Source organism: Coffea arabica, chromosome 2c, assembly GCF_036785885.1.
Source record: "Coffea arabica cultivar ET-39 chromosome 2c, Coffea Arabica ET-39 HiFi, whole genome shotgun sequence".
Taxonomy (NCBI): domain Eukaryota; kingdom Viridiplantae; phylum Streptophyta; class Magnoliopsida; order Gentianales; family Rubiaceae; genus Coffea; species Coffea arabica.
Genome location: NC_092312.1, coordinates 23,243,416 through 23,265,852, shown reverse-complemented (window position 1 = coordinate 23,265,852; position 22,437 = coordinate 23,243,416). Strand labels below are relative to the sequence as shown.

The 22,437-nt window shown below is 36.1% G+C and overlaps 3 protein-coding genes across 3 annotated transcripts; 1 reads left to right on the top strand and 2 right to left on the bottom strand.

The window, feature by feature from the left end:
• Window positions 1-1,904: 1,904 nt before the first annotated feature.
• On the top strand, window positions 1,905-2,399 carry LOC140035558 (uncharacterized). Its single transcript, XM_072076827.1, has one exon. The coding sequence runs from the start codon at window positions 1,905-1,907 to the stop codon at window positions 2,397-2,399; it is 495 nt and encodes a 164-aa protein (XP_071932928.1).
• A 6,571-nt stretch (window positions 2,400-8,970) lies between these two features.
• LOC113726891 (cyclin-U4-1-like) lies at window positions 8,971-10,751 on the bottom strand. Its single transcript, XM_027250807.2, has 2 exons — window positions 10,383-10,751; window positions 8,971-9,530 (listed from the first exon to the last, which is right to left on the bottom strand). The coding sequence occupies exons 1-2, from the start codon at window positions 10,715-10,717 to the stop codon at window positions 9,245-9,247; spliced, it is 621 nt and encodes a 206-aa protein (XP_027106608.1). The 5' UTR covers window positions 10,718-10,751; the 3' UTR covers window positions 8,971-9,244.
• Window positions 10,752-19,508: 8,757 nt separating this feature from the next.
• LOC113726890 (pentatricopeptide repeat-containing protein At1g02150-like) lies at window positions 19,509-22,159 on the bottom strand. Its single transcript, XM_027250806.2, has 2 exons — window positions 21,628-22,159; window positions 19,509-21,088 (listed from the first exon to the last, which is right to left on the bottom strand). The coding sequence occupies exons 1-2, from the start codon at window positions 22,021-22,023 to the stop codon at window positions 19,850-19,852; spliced, it is 1,635 nt and encodes a 544-aa protein (XP_027106607.1). The 5' UTR covers window positions 22,024-22,159; the 3' UTR covers window positions 19,509-19,849.
• Window positions 22,160-22,437: the final 278 nt, after the last annotated feature.

Below are 22,437 nucleotides of genomic sequence, written 5' to 3'. Positions count from 1 at the left end.
ATCATAAATATTGCTAAAAATTCTGCCTACAGTCAATTCAGGATTTTTTAGATCCCTTTCCATGTTAAACTCAGGAAATTCATGCTCCATGCCTTCATCATTTGAATCATAAACTGGTTTAAGTATTTCATCATCACTAACATCTTCATCATCGACCAGTTTTCCATGACCTTTGGAGTTAAGGTATGCATTATATTCTTCACTAATCAGTGCCACATACTTAGCATAATCAGTCTGTTTTAGGTGACAATCTACTTCACCACCATCCCTCTCTACATCATCTATAGGGTCACATGCATCATTTAAATCATCCTCATTTAGGAAAAAATCAAAGTCAGAGTCATATTCAACTTCCCTACAACCATCCCGATCACCTTCCTGTGAAGCATTTGAAGCATCACTTTTGGCCTCATCATTTTGGGGTTGATCAGCATTAGGATTTAGATTTTGTTTACCATTAACTTCAATATTATCCTCTGCAACAGTTCTATCAGCATGCAAATCTTCTTCAGGGATCTCACCAACATAAAGTTGTATGATGTTTTGAGTTCTATTTGCCTCAAACATTTCTATAACAATCTGGTCACTGTTTACCAGTTTAAGACCAACCTTAAAGTCAAGATTCCTAACCCTATAGTACACCTCTGTTTCATGTGATATTCCAGCATCTTTAAAAGCATCTCTTAACTCAAAAATTGACATCAAATCAGGGTCAACATCATCAAAATTAGCAACTTCTCCCCCCACATACTGTAAATTTGGGACATAGGCAAAATGGCCTCCGTAGTGAACCTCTAAAACATAGGTTTTGAAGTCCATTCTTCTGTAATCACACAAAGGTAATTGTTTTTAGTGCATGCACAGGTAATACAGAGCAAGTATCTTTTGTTGTCCCACAAAAATAAAAAATCCTAGTTTGTCTATCTAACAGCCAACATATAACCATCCAAATAAACAAAAAATCCAGCAAATTAATAATTAAAAAAGACAAACCCATCGTTTTCCATCCTAACCCGACAATGACTTGTTATGAACTTTAAGGGACCACACTAACAGATTTCAAACAAATAATTGTCTACATATTAAAGCCCATGCAGTCATTAAAAAAACCCATACCATTGTTTCTGTGCAATAAAATTGATTAACAATTAGAAATTTCTAAAATCGAGAAAAAATTGCAAAATCGAACCTCATAGATCTGCCCAAGCTCTCATAATCTCCTTTCACAATCTTCAAATTCAATTCTGCCGTCTGTTAACAACCACATCGATTACCCATTTTTTCATTCAAGATTGCACCAGAATTTTCAATTTTGTTAGTGGACGTTTTGCTAAGGCTTCGGGCACCAGTGAAGAGAAAGTAACCCGACAAAGAAAAAAAGGAAGAGAAAGTGACCCGACATAGTCAAAAGGGGACCTTTGTCTGTTCTGTTCCCTAATTTCGTTTTCTTTTTTCTGTCCCATGCCAGATGGAGGGAAATTTCCCTCCATTATTTCAGGGTAATTTTGGAAACTTGCATTTCATAAACCAGCGTATATGGGTATTTTGGGTTGTTCAATGTTTTCATAAGGATATTATTGTCTTTTCAATTTTTCGTTTATGTCCATTAGAGTTGACTGTTAGTTTTTGGGATAGACTGAGGAAAAACAAACGTTGGGGGGTAAAGTGAGAAACGGCCTATACTTAAAGGGGATAAAGTGCGATTAACCCTTATGGTAACTTGCCCGAAGCCAAGTCAAAAGTCGTTTTTTCCGAGTCTGAGCTCTGCTGCCATGTCTTAAAAAGGTCATCGCAGAGAAGCTTCTTCCATCAATGCCCATTCCATTTGTGAAGACTTGACAAACTAGAACCGATCGAGCTAAGCAATTTCATCCCAAAATTATACGCTTGCTTCCTACATGGAAATGGAGAGCCCACGCCCGCGCCCAGATGGTGGTTCTTCTAAAGGTGGCTGGTTCAGATTCCGGTATGACGAAAATCAAGAAACTCCTACTGACACAAGAAATGTGCTGCTCATTGTAGTAGCATTAATAGCAGCTGTGACCTTTCAAGCTGGGGTGAATCCACCAGGAGGCGTTTGGCAAGATGATGCAGGTGGGCATAGGGCAGGGAGGGCTATATATGCAGATCAGAAACAAGCATTTTACGTTTTCTTGATAGCAAATACCTTTGCACTTTCCACAGCAATACTCGTCATCATATCACTCACTTACAAATTCCCTTTCCATCTGGAGCTATGGTTTGCCACTCTGTCAATGTTTGCTACTTATGCCTCGGCAATTTTTGCAATTGCTCCCGATGAATCTGTCAGGTTTCGTTATGTGTTATCCGCTGCGGCTGTGCCTTTTGGGATTCAAGCGCTGAAGAAGCTTTATAAGCGTTGTTTGTCATCAAGCTAGACCTGGGAACACATTAGATGGACATTTGTGTGCGTCTCTGTGGGGGCATGAAATCTTTTCCAGTCCTTTTGGGATTGTTTTGTTGAGTATACAAAAATGTGCTGATTGTTTGGAACCTTTTATACCTGAAAGAGGTTAAATGTCTTGTTAACTTTGCAAATGTTGCTTTGATTCATTGTTTAAAAGAAATGTAAACTTGCAATGCAATCTGTTGGGATTTTCAACTCCTTGTCATTTTACTGATGCTCTGCAATCACCTCATTAAAAAAGTTTATGTGCACATATCAGTTGAATTGATTTAATAAATTTATAGGTCTCTTTATCAAAACGAAAAAAAAAAAAAAATTCTACTGCATTCTCATTAGTTAACGAATTAGAAAAAGGCCAATTGAAATCTGCAAGTTCCAGATTTCAAAAAAAAAAAAAAGGGGGCCTTAAGGTGCAATAACGACATGGCTTGGGCCATGGCAGATAGTTGTGTTCTGCGGTCGATATCGATGATGACTGGACTGGGTAGGCCCTATAGAGTAAATACGAATCGATGGACTACCGAATCATCATGAATGATGGTATTTGCAGAATTGCAGTATGATCCAAGCCGAAGCCTTAAAATGTTTGTTGAGGATCCACACACCATGCCTAATTGAAGCAAGGCTCAAACGCTGCAAATATAGCTGTATATGAAGGTGTAAAAGGCTCTAAGATCAATTGTTAACCTCACGTTACGAATACAAGTTGCCGGTAAAAGGAGAGTTCTTAAATGAACCGAACTATTCGTTAACTCGATCCATTTAAGCTTGCTCGTATTCCGTAATGGCTTGTTCAAAATTTTATATGAGTTGAGTTTGAACAAATATTTTGGCTATACAATTAATCAAAAGAACATGAGTTCGTTCGCGAATTTAAACAATCGTTCGGGAACATGGGCCTAACTATCATTTCTGGTTAATATTGTATTTCTAATTCCTAATTCCATGCTTAATTGTTCGTGAACATGGGTCCAATTGTTCGCGAACAGCTCGTTTGTATTAAACGAGTCGAATTTGAATTAGGATTTTACTTAATGAGTCGAACACAAACACAAATTTGGAGATCAAACAAACGCAAATCTTGTTTGAGTAACTCAATAAATAGAGCTCAAACATGAGATATTCGACTCAATTTGACTCATTTACAGCACTAGGTAAAAGTCTTCTCTATAAATCATCTTGTTGCTGTCCTTGGTTTGATATACTCCTATCTGGCGCTGCCTTTTAACAGGTGGTAAATGAGAGGAGACTGAGTGCTGAGGCTTGAGAAGCAGAGCAATGGGTGAAAGATTTCAGGAGGAAGAATGTCACTAAAAATGTTGAAATGAATTGAATGAGAATTATCATTTTGTTGATAGACCCATTGCATTTTCAAGTAAGTCCCAACTATATCGATAGTCTTTAGATCCAATCCCACATTTTCTATACCCGTCCCACCCTCGTTTAGCTGTGGGCGGTAAGCCCACTTGGACTTGGGAGTTTTTGCCACCACTAGCCAATTTATCGAATATAAGAAATAACGAAAAAGCATAGGAAAAAAACAAACAAAACAAAACAAAGAGAGAGCGACAACTACGGACCAAACTTGGACCAGAAAATTGAATCTATCCCGCACATTGGCTATGGTCGGCATATTAGGTAATAGCACATTTAAGTGGGAGGACTCGAGTTCGGAACTTTCACTTACACTTTCTTTCTTGAATCACTCAACTCAATCTTTTTCCTGGCTCCCTCGATATCAAATGTTTATTTATACTCATTTCATTTATAACTTTAAAATTTTTATAATTATGACCTCAAATCCTAAGTTTTATTCTAGACACTTTTATCCTGTAAAATTACAAAAGTTATTCTAAAGGACATTTCGAAAACTTGTTTGTAGAGCTACAAATTAACAAAAGTCTTATTCTAGTCACTATAAATTTTGAGATTGATCATCCATCAAATCATAAGTGTCACATTCTAGCAATTTTCGTGAATTTTCATTTATTAGCTATGTCAATTTGCGGCCCATATCCAAGACTCCTGGTTAGTTTAACTACTTTGAGAGTATTTTTTGTGGGTAAAAGGGTTAATGTTGTTTTGACTTGAAGGACAAGTAACAGGAACATCCTTATAGATCATACACAAAGAGTGTAAAGAGCATATCACTTCATCAAAACTAGGGGTGGGCAAAATTATCCGCTAACCCGAAAATCAGTCATATCCGATCCGAAAATTAGGATATCCGATTTTTATTATTTGATCGGATCAAAAGAGGGTCGGGTATCCTCTAAGATGCGGGGTGGGTTAGGGTCACATAATTAAAAATCCCCGGGTACCCGATCGGCCCCGCATATATATTTTTTTATTTTTATTTTTATTTTTATACATGCACTATAAAATAATAAGTTAGAACTAAATAAGTAATTTTATTAAACAAATTGCATTACAAATATGAGAGACTATAGTTTATTTACAAGATTCATTTGTAAAGGCCATGATCTTATATTTTATAGAAAAAAAGTTTAATTAATGTGAAACATATATATTAAAAATTGTGCTACTTATTTCAAACTTTTATTGATTTTGAATTCTTTTAATTTTTTTCCTTTATCTTATATTCTCTTTATATGCTTGTTTTTTGGTGGGAAACCTTTTTTTGGAAAAAAAAATTATTAAATCTTAGATGAATGTGTAAAATATAAAATTAAATTGGTATAAATCATTTTTTTAAAAAAAATTAAATGATAAACGGGACGGGTATCCGCTGATTCGACCCTATCTCAGCGGGTACTCGTTATAGGGTACCCGCTGATATTTAGGGCGGGTACCCGCTGATATTTAGGGCGGGTAAGGGTCAGAAAATGGCTGACCCGCAAAATACGGGTCGGGTCAACCAAATGATGAATGGGATGGGTACCCGACCCGCGCTCACCCTTAATCAAAGCAATAAAAACCCAATATCCAAATTATGACACTATAATAAGATAGAGTAAATCTTTTCTACACTGACGGTGTATACACTATCATCGTTGGATTCATGACATGTGTGCAAAAGTTGAATTTCAAACTCAAATTTTGCATAGTTGTCATTCATCCAACGCTGATAGTGTATACATTGTCAGTGTAGGAAAGATTAATCCAATAAGATAGAGTAAATCTTTTCTACACTGACGGTGTATACACTATCATCATTGAATTCATGACATGTGTGCAAAAGTTGAATTTCAAACTCAAATAATCCAGTGGCAGTAAGTCGACTTTCCAAGTTGAATTCATTCAATAATAAATCTGATTGATCTCATCTCAATATCACATAAATAATGCAAACACTTATCTCATTCAAATATATGGTTCAAATGAATTAGATCACTATTTTTAACGATTTGCATCAATAGACGAAATTAGTTGGTGCATCAGTCTCAATACATTGCCTCTACAATACAACATATCTGTATTCTACCCCAAGATGAGATCAAAATCCAAAAAAAAATAAAAAATAAAAAATCTCCGAGATGACTACATAAAAAGTCAGGCTTCATTCGTTTTACATTCATGAGGTAGCGAAATAATAATGATTCCTTTTCAGTGTGTTCTACGAGTCATATTGTGTTTCATTTCTTGTTACAATCTTTCATATTTGTAACAAAACTCAAAATTAATGTTCAGATCTTTAGAACAAATTAGTTTTCACTGCCACAATTTAGGCATATTTCACTCCTTAGTTTAAATCGCAGCCATAAAAAAAAAATTTAGCTTAGAGAGTATTAGCATTCTGTATTTTTACGTGTCTATAGCTTCCAAAATTACCAAGTCTTGATTTCAGAAGAATCCTCACTAGTAACATATCATATGTAAGACTAAAGAGAAGGGAGTTCCCGTCATTTATGAGAATCGGCCGGTTTTTGTATGAATGAACTTGCTGAAGCTGGAGAAATTCCCATACAAATATATATGAATATGATATTAGTTTTGGTTGAACTGCACGAGCAAGATAAGTCTAAAAGCTGGTAGGGTCAGTCTGATTCATACGTTTATAATATTGGCTGATCTTCATGAAGATGGCGCTTTTCCATCTATTTATTTTAGATGAATTAGATGTTATGGATTATGCACACAAGATATTTTATTAGAAACGACTTTTTGACATATGTATTGCATATATTTTTTACAAGTGGAATCTTGGTCATTTTAGCTAAATTTTTCCTTCCATTTTTTATTCAATTGGGCTAAAAGGATTAAAATATTTTTTCTTCTTTAGAAAATCAAATCCATTTCTTCTTTTTTTTTTTTTATGGCAACTGGTGTCATCCCTTACTTTTTTTATTTTTTTTTATTTTTTAAATTAATCTAACTAAGATTGTTGCCATGTTTTTCTTCTTCTTTTTTTTCATCGAAATGATTAGCTAGTTAATAAAGAGAAGTCATTATTATTTTTTTGATCCCATTTTACATTTTTTTTCTTCCTTCGGTTTTCCTTGACCTCTAATATCTCATGTTTGCTCTATTCTTTGATCATAATGTTATAGTCAACTGGCATTTGTTTGTTAAATTTATAGGATGACATTATTATTTGGCATTTCTTCATGGATAAAAGGTGAAATATTAAAATATGTAAAAAAGATCTTAGAATTCATTTTATAAGTGATCATCTTCCATGAAGAATAAAACAATAATTCATTCTTTTCTTTTCTCCTCCCATGATTTGATTTCTTACTTCTTTGTTTCTTGGTTACATTTTGTAGTTATCTACAATTTTGTGTATTTTTTTTAGGTGAAAAGATATATCATGTGATACTTCCATCGAGATAAATATAGCTAAACATTTTTCTACCTCTGTTTTTCTCTGTTTCTTTCTCCCTCTCCCCCCTTTTTTGCAATTACTTTATGGTCTATTCAATTTAATTGAAAGATCCAATAAGATTTTGTATATATTTAAACTAATGTTAATTTTCGTTTGTTTTTTAATTCCTCAAATGTTGTAGTGTCAATTGGGTTGGCATACAAGAATTGTAGTTGGCGGTGGAAATTGAGAGTTTCAGCCTAGAGTGTGACTTGACAAAAAATTGTTAGAAAATTCAATTTTGATGAGGAAGATGTTTTTTGCAATAAAAAAAATAGTTCAGTTCTAATTTATATATGTAAATCTGGAAACGTAGCAATTCATATTTTTATCTAACCTTATTATTTATATTCTGGAGCTGCAGGATAATGTTGTCACCTTTAAGCGGGATTTAAATAGATGAACTAGTTTTTTCTATCAAAAGAAAGAAAAATGTGAAAGTTTATAGTAAGTTATATTGATGTTGAAGATTGTACCATGTCTTAGCGGTTTTCTAAACTTTTTCTCATTATTAAAGTACCGAAAAACATTATGACTGCTTTTCATTTAGTTACAACTAAAACTATGCTGCTATCAAATAGCAATGCATGCACTTATATAGTGTGTCAATTCTCTGTCCCTTTTGGGTATCATCATAATAGTGATTCAAAAATATTTATTCAAATCACAATAAATGTGGGAGTTGACTTCATAGATAGAATTTCTTTTCACAACAAATTTTGAGAAAAATTTTATTCATACTCCATATTTTGTTAATTGTATTCCTACAATAAATAAAAACTATATGATAAAAATAATAATGGAAGTGTGATTAACAAAAATGAGAGTTCAAATAACATTTGTCATTTTTAATTATTTTGATGCTCAATTTTTCTCCTATGTTTCTATTCATTCTTCGTATAATTTGATATTATGTGTTCGACTAAATTTGTAGGGGCTCAAGCTATGCATTGCATAGCTCAAGTATCTCTAGTTTTTATCTATAACTCTGTGCTTTTCTTTTTGCAATTTTGACAATGGACCTTTTGTTGGATCGGCATAAAATCACATAGACAGCTTAACTTAATTGGAAGAATAGTCTGCAAATCATTTGCTGTCAATACAATCCCCCCTTATTCTCTGCAACGATAAAGAAGTTATACAAGTCCAGATCAACAAAAGAGACTCTTGTACTGTCCTTCTCACGATGTCAAGTGGGCACATGCTCTACTAGTTCATGATTGCACATGTTACCTGTTCCCACTCCCAAAACCAATTACAACTGTCAAGTGACACATCTTGTCTTGTCTTCACTGCCAAAATTAACCACACCAACTGTACACCGTCATTTACACACACCGCCCCTTTAGTCTCGCCAACATTACTAGCTCTCTCGCCATTCGCGTCCCTTTCCAGATTGGGTCTGCACATGAACATATGCTAACCTGTGAAATTTAGCGACTCTCCAGATTGGCAGACGCAGAAGCAGAATCCTGCTTGATTTGGATACGAATTAGTATCCGGTGGAAACTGCAGCAATGGTAACATGAAAAGTAGAAGTAAAATCATGAAGCCCACCCACAAGTGGCATGGCGCTTAGACATAAAATGGTACATTGTTAACTCTATTAGGGCAGGGCCCTCCCAAGTTCTTGCTCATAAACAGAAAACAAGTGACCCATCCGCCCAGGTATCGTTACCATCATGTCCCACAAAGGATGGGGGAAAAAAACAAAAGACACGCTAAACAGAGCTAATTTCCTTGATAGATAGTTAAGATAAAAAACAAAATGGGAAATTCGTGGCCAAATTGTAATGTTCAAGCACCCGACTGTACATGCCTGCCTATTGATCCAGTTCACGAAATTGATCACAAAAGTAGAAAAAAAAAAAAAAATGCACAACCAATGTGGAGAGCTTAGCACAAATGAGTTGATTTGCCAACCTAGCACTGAGAGAGAAGAAATTACTAATCTAAACTAACTAGTAACTACACTGAGAGAAAAATTAGAATCAAACAGCCAGTTGCTGCTGCTGCTGTTGTTGATGGGATGATTCGTCATCATTGAAGCATAAGTGGAGCTTTGATGATTTTCCCATGCACAAGGAGGACTCTGCTGAGTTGATTGTCGGGGGCTGCATCAACATCTCCCTCTGGAGATAGGAACAGTAGGTATGAAAAGTTGTGGGAGTCACGTTTAGATGGAAGCCTAATCCGAACAAGAAATCCACTTCAAGAAAATTCATCTCTGCTGTGCTGATTCCTCCAACTTTTGCGTAGTAAGCATTGTTGTAATACCTAAAAATTGTCATGCATATATTAGTTGGACTACTTCCCATATAGACAATATTTTACATTATAAGGTACTAATCAAATGCTAAACTTAATTTGACAACATAACAGTCAATCAATAATTACTACTGTACATCCACAAGTTTGGCCTCATTATAGTTCCATAATCAACGTGGAGTGGACTGATATTGAATAGGATTACTAAATTTAAACGTGGAAAAATAGCTAAAGTTTGTTAGGTTGCTTGCAACAGATGCGTACGCACAAGTCAATTGATGGATCTATCTACCGGTAAATTCTAAGTCAATTGATGGATCTATCTTAGCTGTAAATTCTAAATGATGGGTCTTTTTGAATACGAGTTTTCTTGGACACTAACTAGCATTTTGTATGGTGATGATGAGGTCTGTAAAGTTGGACGGCAGGTAGCTTTCAACAATAATCGGACGGTATTACCTTGGCCGTGCAAAACTAAAAACATATTATTATTCAGATTTCAGAATCAATAATAATCTCCCCGAACTAATTATTCATCTAACCACATGCACTTTTTAGGATGGCTGTCTTTCGCTATCGAAATAATAATAAAACAATTATTACAACGCTGGTTTTTACTAATACCAGATACCCAAGTTTTATCAAGCCTCCTACTACTACCATGTTTCATCCATAGTTTAGTGTTTTATACGCCAAGAACTCAAGGCTGAATCCTGATCGGTGGTGGGGGTGGTGGTGGTGAGAACCTCATTTCTGTTGTGAAGATGTACGACACTGAATTATCAAAAGAAACATGTGTAGCTAGTAGCTAGAGGACCTTCGGAAACTCTAAATCACAGCAAAGCTGAAGAATTGACTTACATGTCATCCATGAATTTTGCAGCAACCATGACACTGGTGATCAGCAGCCGATGAACATTGAAGGAATTGATGGGCAAAGCCGGCTGGCGCTGAGTGAACCGATCAAGATAAATGTAAGACACTATAAAGCAAGATGGGCTACAATTTGCATACTTGAGAATTCTGTCAAGATAGTTCTCAATTGAGATGGTTGGCCTAGTGAGGCCATGAAAGACAGAGATTTTCTGGGGCTGCAATCGACGGTTGAGATCGTTCGACTCGGCCACCCTTTGGAGCAGGGAGGAGAGGAAGCTGATGAGTTTGGACATCACCCTTGGGCTCTCCAGCTCTGCCATTGTTGTTGCTGATGCGTATGGGGAATACGTTGTGGTGCTGGAATATTAATATCAAGACTTAAAGCTTTTCTTTTTCTTTTTTTTTTTTTAAATTTTTTAACTTGGCGTAAGTAACAACCTGCAAGGTGATCGTTATATTATTGGTGGGTAATGTGAGATGACAAGAACGCCCTTGGGAATTTGAATTTTGGCTGTGGTGTCCCATCATGAAGGGGGTGGTTTTTTTTTTTTTTTTCTTCCCTTTTCGGGTGGGTGCTTTTGGTTTGAAAAGTTGTAATTTTGAGGTGGATGATGATTCTTTAATTTAAACTTAAGCATGTAAAAGAGGAAAATGGAACGGTGTAGTTAATGGGTGCATGGCACTTTTTGTTTCAAAAAAATATATATATATTTGCACTTTTGATCATAAAGTGATACATATATACTACGTACAAGATTATGGACAGTAAGTGATGGCATGCCATATAATGATCATGTGATTACATGTGTTTTTAAGAGGGAGTGTGAGTTCTTATATGTCCCACTTTAGTGCTAGTGCATGTGTTATGATTCTATATGTGTACAATTAGGTGGACATAATCTGTTGTTTCTATCTAGTCCTCCCATCATCCAACGTTTAGGAAGGAAGATTTGGAAGGAATTGCAAATGAATACTACTACTTTATTTATCCCTGATAAGGCTTTGTATGGTTAGACTTTTTTTTTTTTTTTTTTTGCTGCAGAGATACCTTGGATCAATCAAGTAATTAGTTCAGCTACCAAAAACAGGCAAATAAAAAATTCGTTCTGGCAAGAAATTTGATAGGTGGGGTATATATATATGGATGGACCTTTTTCGCCCCATTACATCTCAAAAACAAGCAAAAGAATCAGAGACTATCTTCTTCAGTTTCTGAAAGCAATTCGGAGAAGTTAGAACGTACATTGTGTGATTTGATATGTGTATGTATCAAAGAAATTCTTTTGTAATTTGGACATCAACCACTTAACTAAAGATGTTCTTTGTTGAAGCCTTGCCAGAGAGGCTCGAGGTCAGTTCCTTTTTGTTTTTGCTTTCATTAGTCTATAGCTACTTAATTAGATAAGAAATTCTTGGGAAAGTGAAGAGGTCATTTTCTTTCTTTCTTTTTTTTTATCTCCGAAATATATTATAGCATTTTCATGTTGACAGAGTTAGGTTGTGTTTGGATTACATTTTTCATGAAAAAATTACTGTGTCGATTTGATGTATGTGAAAAAAATAACGTAATAAGAAAATGTGATCACGAAAAATAACGTAATTTTCTCCAAACAAAGGCATTAGAATGAGCATACCACCACACAAAAACTACAAGCAGCAAATCTCAAGAGAATGAGAACATGCCCTTAGATATTATTTTAGGTGTTGACATCTGGTTGCCATCAATACCGAAGTCATTAATCAAATGTCATCATCTGTTCGCAACCAGGCAATAGGGTACGCACTCGAGGGACCCTTTGGGTACCGTGTCATTACGTATCAATTCACCGTTGTCGTCGAATGTATAAAAAGGAATATCAACTCTTTAAGATTTTAAATTTGTAAATTATTAAATAATGTAATAAGAGTTTATTGGATTATATATATTCACGGATATGATATCCAAAAAGGATAGTAAAAATTTTCATACTTAAATGAATTTAAAAAAAAAGCTTCAGAAAAATCATACAATGCATCATAGTTTCATTAGGTCTAATTATTTTTCATTTGGCCATTCAAGGCCGTTCTGAAGTAGCTAGAGCCCAAGAGAAAGATGAATTGAATTGAAGTTTCTATTTGTCCAATGTGCAGGACACATCTATCAAAATTTAGCCGGAGGGCATAAAGGACAAATGAAACACTCCCTAGACGTGCGTGAGTGACTTGACAGCAAGGTCTCAATCTGTTTTTAGCGATTCTAAACATGCTGCCGACGTATTCTACTCCCCCCTCCATTTTGTCTTCTGCCGCCACGTCTACACTACTACTCCTCCAAGCATTATACCACAAATGATTCCGTATTAAAAGTAGTAATTCCCTTTCTTTCCATCATTAATTAATGCAGAGCTTTTGCTGGATTAGTTTTCTTCTCACTCTCATGGAAGCCCGCATTTAATTGAACCGAACTCCACAATAGAATGCAGTATTCAAGTTTGGGTTCATTCTATGCACAAATTTACACTTGAGTTCGTGTTTGACTTGGTTATCATTTTGGCCGAATTGAAAAAAGCTTTTAAAGAGTGCCAAATATAAATGTAATGTAACACGAGATGTTTGATTTACTGGCACTAACTTATAAACTCTTGAAGAAGTCAAATTCATCGATCAAACTTCAAAATATATATATATAATGAACACGAAATCTCCTACTACAGCTTAATGAGTTTATTAAGGGAATTGAGTTGGAACCAGCTCGTCCTGAATCACGCTACTATGTTCACAGGCATAGAGTATGCACATTTTGGTTAGGATTAGGCTGTACCTTAAATGCACATTAGTTGTTATTACATTTGGATGGTCTTATGAAAGAACCAAAAGCATACAAAATCGGCATAGAGCAATGATTCAACAGAAGTGACTATATTTACCGTCTTTTTTTTTTTTTTTTAGATAGAGGAGGTAAGGAAAGAAAACCTTTCAGGATTAATTAAGGAATAAATCTTATATATACTGACAGTATATACACTATCACCGCTTGATTCATGATATGTGCACAAAAGTTGAATTTCAAATTCAAATTTTATATAGTTGTCATTCGTCCAACGCTGATAATGTATACACTGTCAGTGTAGGAAAGAATTAATCGTTAATTAAGTAGGCCCAAAAAGTGCGATTAAGAGATAAATGTGTTTGTACGTAAAGTTCTTTAAATCATTATTATTTTTTTTAAACTAATATCAAACCATGTTACTTTCTCAAAAGGGTTTGAAACACAAACGTAGAAAAGGAATCATGCTATTTCTTTGGAGTGAAACAAGAGCAAAGCATGTCACCTTGGAGAGCCCTAGCCAGCTTCTTATCTAGCTGTATCAAGGCATTTTTATATACACATATACTAAGCACAATATCAGCAAGCATCTATTTGTGAGTGTACAAGAAAATTATGTGAAAAAAAAATTAAATAGATTTGATTGAATTCATGTGTCGTGCAAATTTTTATGCATACTTCCAAGGTATCCATCAACCATGAGTTGGCCATGTGAGAGGCTCTGAGCCTCGTCTGAGGTTCATACGTCTTAGCATCTTATCACCTGCATACTTTGCTATCAATCCACTATTTATGCGCCTATATTGTATATGGTTGAGAACAAAATGTAACTTAATGCAATGCATGGTCTTTTTCTGCAGTTTTGTAATGGGAGCTCAATTTTTATTAGTTTCTCACTATTCTATTTTTTTTCTCTCTTTTTGCCTTTTCTTTCCCCTCCCATTTTTTTTTTTTTTTTGGGAAGGGGAGGGGGGGGGCCTCCCCTGCTTGAAATAAAAAATTACGATCGTAGCTTTACACTAAATCTCTGGGAGTTTTAATAAGAAAAATGAAGGGAAAATGTTAATGCATGTAAATTAATAATATATAGCCTCCCCCCCCCCCCCTTTTTTTTCTTTTTTTTTTTTACCCTTCTCATCCTTTCCCACACACTTTTCACCGTCAAGTGCCGGGATAATTAAATAAATGTATATAATTAAATGTGTATATAATGGGGTCCACCGTGACAGTCATTACAATATGACCTTTGAAGTACCAAACTGAGGTACTGTCCTTGGCAGCAAGAAATAATAAGTGAATCAAAACTTTCAAGTATGAACCAATGAATTCATGCCACGTTATCACAAGGGCTATGCGAAATTGGACATTCTAACCCGCATGTTGTGTAATTCCCGGTTGCATTGCAGCGCATGTTCTATACTTCTATTGGTCATGGCATTAAAAAAAAAATTTTGGGTATAAATCACAGGTATTCTCACCCGTTTTACGGTCAGCAGCGACTAATTCTGTTCGAGTCAATTTAGATTTGTTACAGGGAAAAACTTTCCTAACATTGCCTTTTTCATTTCCATGAGTTTCAAACCTGAAACCTCATGGATAAGGGATGCAAGCCCCTTCCTCTTGCACCAACGTGCGTTGGTTGGTCATGGCATTAAATTGCAGAATTCAATCTGTGCAATAATTGGTTGGAGGCTTGGAGGTGATGAGCTATCAGTATCAGTGTATCACCGACGGATCAATTGTCCCTTCTCATCTTCCAAACAATATTCAGCCACTTCTTTTCTTTTTTGATTATTATCAGTACACGTTCCAATGTTACGCCAAGACAAATAACCTCATTGTGTAAGATCCAAAGATCTTGTTCCTCAAGTACAGAGGATTTGCAAATGCTGCATCACATTTTCCTGAAAGTACATTTTGCCATCTAGTTAAAGATATTAACTAGTAATACATACATACATACATATATATATAATGCGAATAAAACTAAAATCTTATTTGATAATCCAATTCAACATTTAAAATTAATGCATTCAGATCATTTTAATATGTTTAGACATGTTTGAGCACAAAAAATAGAACAAAGTAAATTAATTAAAGGGATAATTTCAGAAACCTCCCCTGAGGTTAGGCCTAATCTCACCTAGCACCCCAGTGGTTTCAAAATTAGCACTTAGCTCCCTTTGATTGACATTTTGTGTAAATTCGTTAGCCCTTGAGGTATAATTTATCAATAAATAATTCGGTTTACATGAGAGAGAAGAATTGACTACCATATGTACCCATATGATGTCCCTTATATGAAAAAAATTACCACAATTAATAGAAAACACAAAGTATAAGCCGATATTGATGGAGCGTAAATATTAGTAAAAAACACAAAGAATAGACAATAGGCCTAATATTTTTTTTCCATTATTCCAATTCTTTTTATCATGATAATTTGCAGGGTAATTTCGTCATTTAACTCTGATTGATGGAGACATTTTGTCCCCTCGATTTGACAAGGGAGCTAAGTGCTAATTTTGAAACCACAAGAGTGCTAGGTGTGATTAGGCTAACCTCAGGGGAGGTTTCTGAAATTATCCCTTTCTTAAATAGTTCTAAATTGTTTAGGCAAAACTTATTTTAAAAAAAAAAAGTGAAAAACTGTTCACTTGTTATTTAATGCAAAATACGCTCAAATATTAGGATTTCAAAAGTTAACAATTCAGTGATTTAACAAATTCAGATTTCAGATTATCAAATGTATCCTAAGTCTAAGAGAGTTTAAATATAAATATATAAATACACACACACACACAGAGGTCGAGAGTGAAAAGTCCATCACGAAAGGACAGGAGGACACGATATTTCGGCATCTTTAGTTCTTTTATTTACACCAAAACGAAGGACATATACAACCTTATCTTCAAACGTCTGCTTGCACATCATAACAAATAAAACGAAATGTGGCTGGGCAGGCATGGCAGACTACTCACACAGAGAGAAAAAACGAAGACATCTGGCTCTGGATAATAAATGTCCAATATGCAGAGAGCATGCCAAAACTACACTTCATGCACTTAGGGACTGTAGCTGGATAAAGCCCATATGGAAGACTTCGGTGTTCCCCCATTCCTGGGAGGATTTTTTCAGCAAAAGCACAATGGATTGGGTAGACTGGAACTTAACACAAGATGGTATAGGAGCTGGGGGGAGAGTGATGTGGCAGCTGACTTTCCAAATAATGGTATACCATGCCTGGAGGGCTAGAAACAAATTTGCTATTGAAGGTGAGAATTACCTCCTTAAGGTCCCTTCAGCGACTTTGAGGCAAATGGCAGAACAGGCAAAGCAACTACTCTTTAACGGGAGAGGCAGAGTTCCCAAACAAGATTGTCTTATACGATGGATTTCGCCTCCTGAAGGTGTTGTCAAAGTCAATGTGGATGGCGCCTCAGAAAGAAATCCGGGAAGAGCAGGAGTAGGAGGGCTCATTAGGGATGAAACAGGGATATGGTTAGGAGGTTTTGCAGAGAGTATAGGGAATGCAAGTAATATAGCAGCTGAGCTATGGGGAATTCTTAAAGGAATGCAGCTGGCTTGGGGGAAAGGCTACAGAGATGTTATCGTAGAGACGGATTCAAAAGTAGGATTGGAGATGATAGAAGATGCAGTGGCCACATCGCCTTACCATAACCTGGTTAAGCAGATTAGAAGCATGATGAGCAGGGAATGGTCATGTAAGCTGCAACATATCTGGAGGGGAGGAAATAGATGCGCAGACTGGCTGGCAAAGGAAGCAATACAGCTACAGCTACCAGGCGGACTAATGGAAGAACCACCGACAGGACTAAGGGAAATGTTAGGAGCTGATATAATAGGGGTTACAACCCCACGCTTAGTACAATGTTAAAAGGCAGTTTGCCTCTCCTTTGTATTCAAAAAAAGAAAAAGAAAAAAGAAACTTGTGGTACATTGGAGGCATGTATTGTAGGAGCCTAGAGGGGTAAAAAAGTCCGCTGCATGGTTTAATGATACTCAGAATTTTCCTAACTGGAATTAAATCCAGTCCAAATGTTAATGCATAACTGCCGTTTCATTGATACAGCATCTGTTTTTGTGGAAAAGACTGGAAAGAAAACTCCTAAATTTGATGGCTACAGCCAGCACGGGCATTTGATTCTGCTGAATGGCCTAGTCATTGCAAAATATGAAAGAAATTTGATGACTAAATATTAGGATCAAATAGCCCATCAAGCCATGCGAAGCTGGGTCATAATTGATATATCCAAACTATGGCAAAGGACGCCAGAGAACACAGTATCCTACTCTCTTATCCCAACCAATAGACAAGGCAATAGATAATACGTTCATTTTCAGAAACAGGAAACAGAAATGCTACTTTTCCAATTAACGTTGTTATTAATAAGCTATCTGTACCCTGTCCTACCATTTCACTTCTGAAGAACTATCAACCATTTTGCATCAGGTGGTGTATTGCACAAATATTTCTATTCTCTCAGCATTTGATCAAGAGAGGACTCAAAGGGCAAGGGATACAGCAGCAGTAAATGGTCCACACTTATGCATGTGTAAATCATGTCAAAAAATGTTAGAATGGCACAGCAAAATCAAAATGCTTTTGGACGGTTGCAAGTAGTTTTGGATTCCTTAAGGTAGGCATAAAAGATCAACATTCAGTTTCTAAGTGCCAACTCCATTTGTGATAGCAAAGCTCAGAAGCTGGAGGTTCCATACGAGTAGTCAAAAGAGTGAATCAAGAACTGCACCATGGTTGGTTTTGTCAGAACGGGCGCTATAGAAAAAATGAAACAGCAAGATGAATAGCAGATAGCAGTTTAAAGAAAAGCTAGAATTAACGATGTTAAAATAGCAAATGAAAGAAGAATAATTATCCAGCATGTCCATCCGCTTCATCTCAAAACCAAAGCTTCAACTGGTGAAAATTCTTTTTTGCAGCCAAGGATCAAAAAATTCATGGAAAAACCATGCGTAGAATAATTTCAGAAGTCATATAACCCATTTGCCTTTTTCCAAAGAGCAGCACTTGCAAAATGAGCAATTAACACACCCTTGTGACTTGAAAAGTAAAATGGATTTGAACCTTCCGGGGAGAGAGAGAGAACAATAGTCACCGCAAGAAGCCACCACTAACTGGAAATTTAGCATTGCATCAATTTTTGCATTTGAAGTAGCAAGCAAGTTAAACATGACTCATAGCAGAGCTGAACTCAACCATAAAAACAAGTAACAAAAGTAACATATAGATTCATGCCCAAATTCTTGTGTGAACAACTGATATTTTATGAATTTGTGAAATTTTTACCAGGCATGCACTAATTGAGATATCTGCACAAGTTTCCCAATTATGTGTTCTAGATTACTTAATTTCTTTTACTTAGTCAAAGCAGCAATCAAACAAGGTTGCCTACACAAACAAGTGGATGTTTCATGTCATTTTAAGCAGGAGCAGAAAGGTCAATCTCTTTTGAGTAATAAGGAAGAACTTGCAGCTTGATGCACTACTGAAATATTAGTAGAGTCTACTAGCTCTTACATGTATGAATTTCATCTGATGTACACCTAACCACTATGTCACAAGGAAGGCATGAAGAGAAACTCGATATAATTTGGTGAACATTCTGAAAAGCATTAGAAGCTTGGAACATAGGATCTATACAGCCAACCAATAGCATGTCAAAATAGCTTAAAAAAAAATAGATGTGCCCTAGAAATTTGTACAAAGAATTAACCATCTAAACTTAAGAAATGGTTATCAAACCAAAAAATCAAAGACACATTTAAACTGCCATCTGCACATGGGAACAACAAAGAAGATAAACATTATAAACAAGTACCAGGCAACCATCTAAATTTCGTATTTACCATTTCAAAGAACAGCAAGAGAACCAGGAAGAAGGCAAAGAAAGAATAAAATTTTCAGGTACGAAGAAAATAGCGGATAATAATGCAGGAAGCTATACCAGTCATCAATCTCTTCCAAGCACTGCCTGTTGGTAACACCCTTAGACTATAAAACATCATGAAGAACAGGGTCTAAATCTCAAAGAGATCTCTGGATGTACAAGAACAATACAAAGAACGTGTCTGATTCAACTAAAGAAAGAAAAATTGATAAATGCATATGAAATTCACATTAAAAGCAATTCTAAGAGAGTTCAAATTACCACCAAAAAAAGAAGGAAAGAGAGAAGGAGCAAAATATGATTAAATCTTGGGTACACGTTAGTTCAGAAGGATTTATATTCACTACGCATAAAACTGAACACCACATCTGATTTCACTAAAAATTACCCAGTATTCATTGAATAAAACAACTCCAACAGTTGTTAAATAAAGTAAAGCACAGAGATGGAGTACTAGATGATGTAATGTGTGAAAAGGAGACAGAAGATACTCATCCATCCACATGGGCAAAAACTACTGCTTCTTAGATCTCTAAACAACTAAAAGGCAAGTGAAACTTCTGAGCATTGTTCAAAATAATAGGCACACCCTTGGCTGTTTTACTTTGCAGTATCTTGAGGACTCACAAATTATCCTGAAGAGGAGGTAGTTATGCATTCCACTTGCCCTGCATTTCAGACTGCATTTGGTATAATTAAGAGTGTAAAAGATATCACAAGCTTTCCTGCAGCTGGCTGAAAACTATTTCAGATCCAGCATCATCATCATGAGTTCTATCCCTATCTATTGCTTGTTCAACTCCAGTAAAAGATCCAGTGGACATGGGAATAAATGACATATAAGTTTCATCATCAAGACAACCGGCTTGCCTCAACACCCCCATCAAAGCCTCCTTACTTGATATGTCACCTTCTTGCTCACAAAGCTTAAGAACAGAAGAAACATTTACAGGTTTTGGCCTCCAGCCCTGTGATCCCTCAGCTGAAACAGCATTCTTTAAGCAAGACAAAGCTTCCGAAATTTTCCTGTCCCTGACATGACCTTCTGCCAGAATCTCCCATGTCACCGAATTTGCCCTTCCTCCAACTTCAATCATTTCATCAAAAAATGCTTCAGCCTTATCAGAAAACCCATTCCTAACATAGCAAGCTAATAGAAGATTCCCTACTCTAGGGTCATACATTGACTTAACTGAAAGCCATTCATTATAAATCTTTTCTGCACCTTCAATATCACCCACCCTAATGAGAGATGATATTACAGCATGATAACCTAAATTTGGTATAATGGAGAATATTGATTTGTAGAGGTCCCACACACGATATACCTCCTCTTTCTTTCCAACAGTACCATAGAGACTAATCAGATAGTGATAAGGAATGCGATCACGGCCAGTGATTCTGCTCTCAATCTTCTTTAGACAGTCTTCAGCTTTTTCCATCTCCCCTAACTTAATGTACAATGTCGCCATCGTGCTGTAAGTTGTCCAATTTGGATTGATGGTTGTGTCCAGCTTCATTCTTTCCAGTACTTCCTCCATATCCCCAACAGATCCTTGGGCACCACATGATGACAACCAGATATTGTAGGAATATATGTCTAAATTAATATTTTTCTCCAACATTTCTGAAATCACAGACTGAACCTTGTCATATTCTTGAAGGTTCATATAGAGTGTCATTATGACATTAAATGGAAGTGCATGACAAGCATAACCTCTATCTCTCATTTTGTCCATCAAAGACTCAGCTTCTTCCTTCTTTCTAGCACGCCCATAAGCATTTAAAAGTGCACCATATATACGTTTATCCTTGAGGGGATCTGGCAACTTGAGAAAGTAATCTTCAGCACTTGAAATTCCGTGCACTTTGGAAATCAGATCCAATTGGATAGCAGTGTCACTAGTGGATATTCTAAACCTCTCTTCCCTGTTATTCATCCACTCGTACACCTATAGATCACAAACCAGCTAGATTCACATGCTGCCCTGAAAAGAAATAAAGAAATAGAAAAACCAACAACAGCTAGCTAAAAGAGACTCCTTTATCCTATTTGGACATCGTTCGCACAATTTTATCACACAAAAAGGTGCACACTCAAATAGCATATATTTTCAAAGGAGAAAATGTACTAAATTCAGAAATTTGGTAGTCCAACAGAATATGTATTTTAAAGGAGCAAATATACACAATATAAACCTTCTTCTTTTCATAATCAGCAATTCTAACACTGGTTATAATCACCATACATGGAAGTACATTCATGTTTCACCTCAGTGATAATAACAATACAGCGACAAAACGTCCTACATTTGCCACAGTTAACCAAAGATAACTACACATTTTGATTTTCGGATCTCCATCAAAACAAGCATCAAACTAAACCATAATCAAAGTCATCCACAGAACCGACAACCACTTATGAATCAATATGTACGAAGAAGACATCAATATCAAGCAAAAGGCAGAAACACAGGATTATATTTCTTACCTCAAGAGCAAGGTTAAAACGCTTGAATTTCCTAAGCTCCTTAACAACTCTAGAAAGCTCCCATTTGGTGAGCTTTTTCCCCTCATTTTCCCACTGATTCAACACACTGGCAGAGCCCTTTTTGGGGTCATCCATCAAAATAATCCTCTTGTATACAGCATTCCATTTCACAGTTGGCCTTTTCTCATAATCCACCGTCCCGTAGCTATGCACCTGTGAGATAGAACATGTCAAGACCAGATTTTTCCGAGTTGTTATGGGCTTAATCATGGATGAATAGCAAAACCCAGATGGGAATGACTTCGAGTAAGAGAAATTAGATGATAAACACATGTTCTGGTGTCCATGATTCTGGAGATTGAAAGACGGTTTTGCTGTAGTGGGTTGGAGTAGCATGGTCTATGCTGGATGAGTTGCGAAATTGGGAGTGAAGCTCACTTCTGGTTCTGGGGAAAGAAGGGGAGGCGGGTTTGGGGCAACTTGAGCGAGTCTTTGGTGGTTTTGGCCCTACTGGGTTTTTGCTGACGGAGGAAACATGGGAGCAGATAAGGAGCAAGATTTTGGCTATACCCCGCTCAACTCCTTTAGTTTCCAAAAGAGACCACAAAACTTTTCTCAGTCTTTTGCCTTCCAAGAACAAACCATATGTTGATTGCTTTTGGCTGATCCTAGTTCGAAATTTTCTCAGTTCAATATTAACTTCAGCTTAATTAATTGTACATAATCAAATAAAAGGAGATGTAATTCCAAAAATTTTAAAAAAAAAGTTTTTTTTTGAAGAGTTGAATACTTCATTTGAGGAGAGCATAA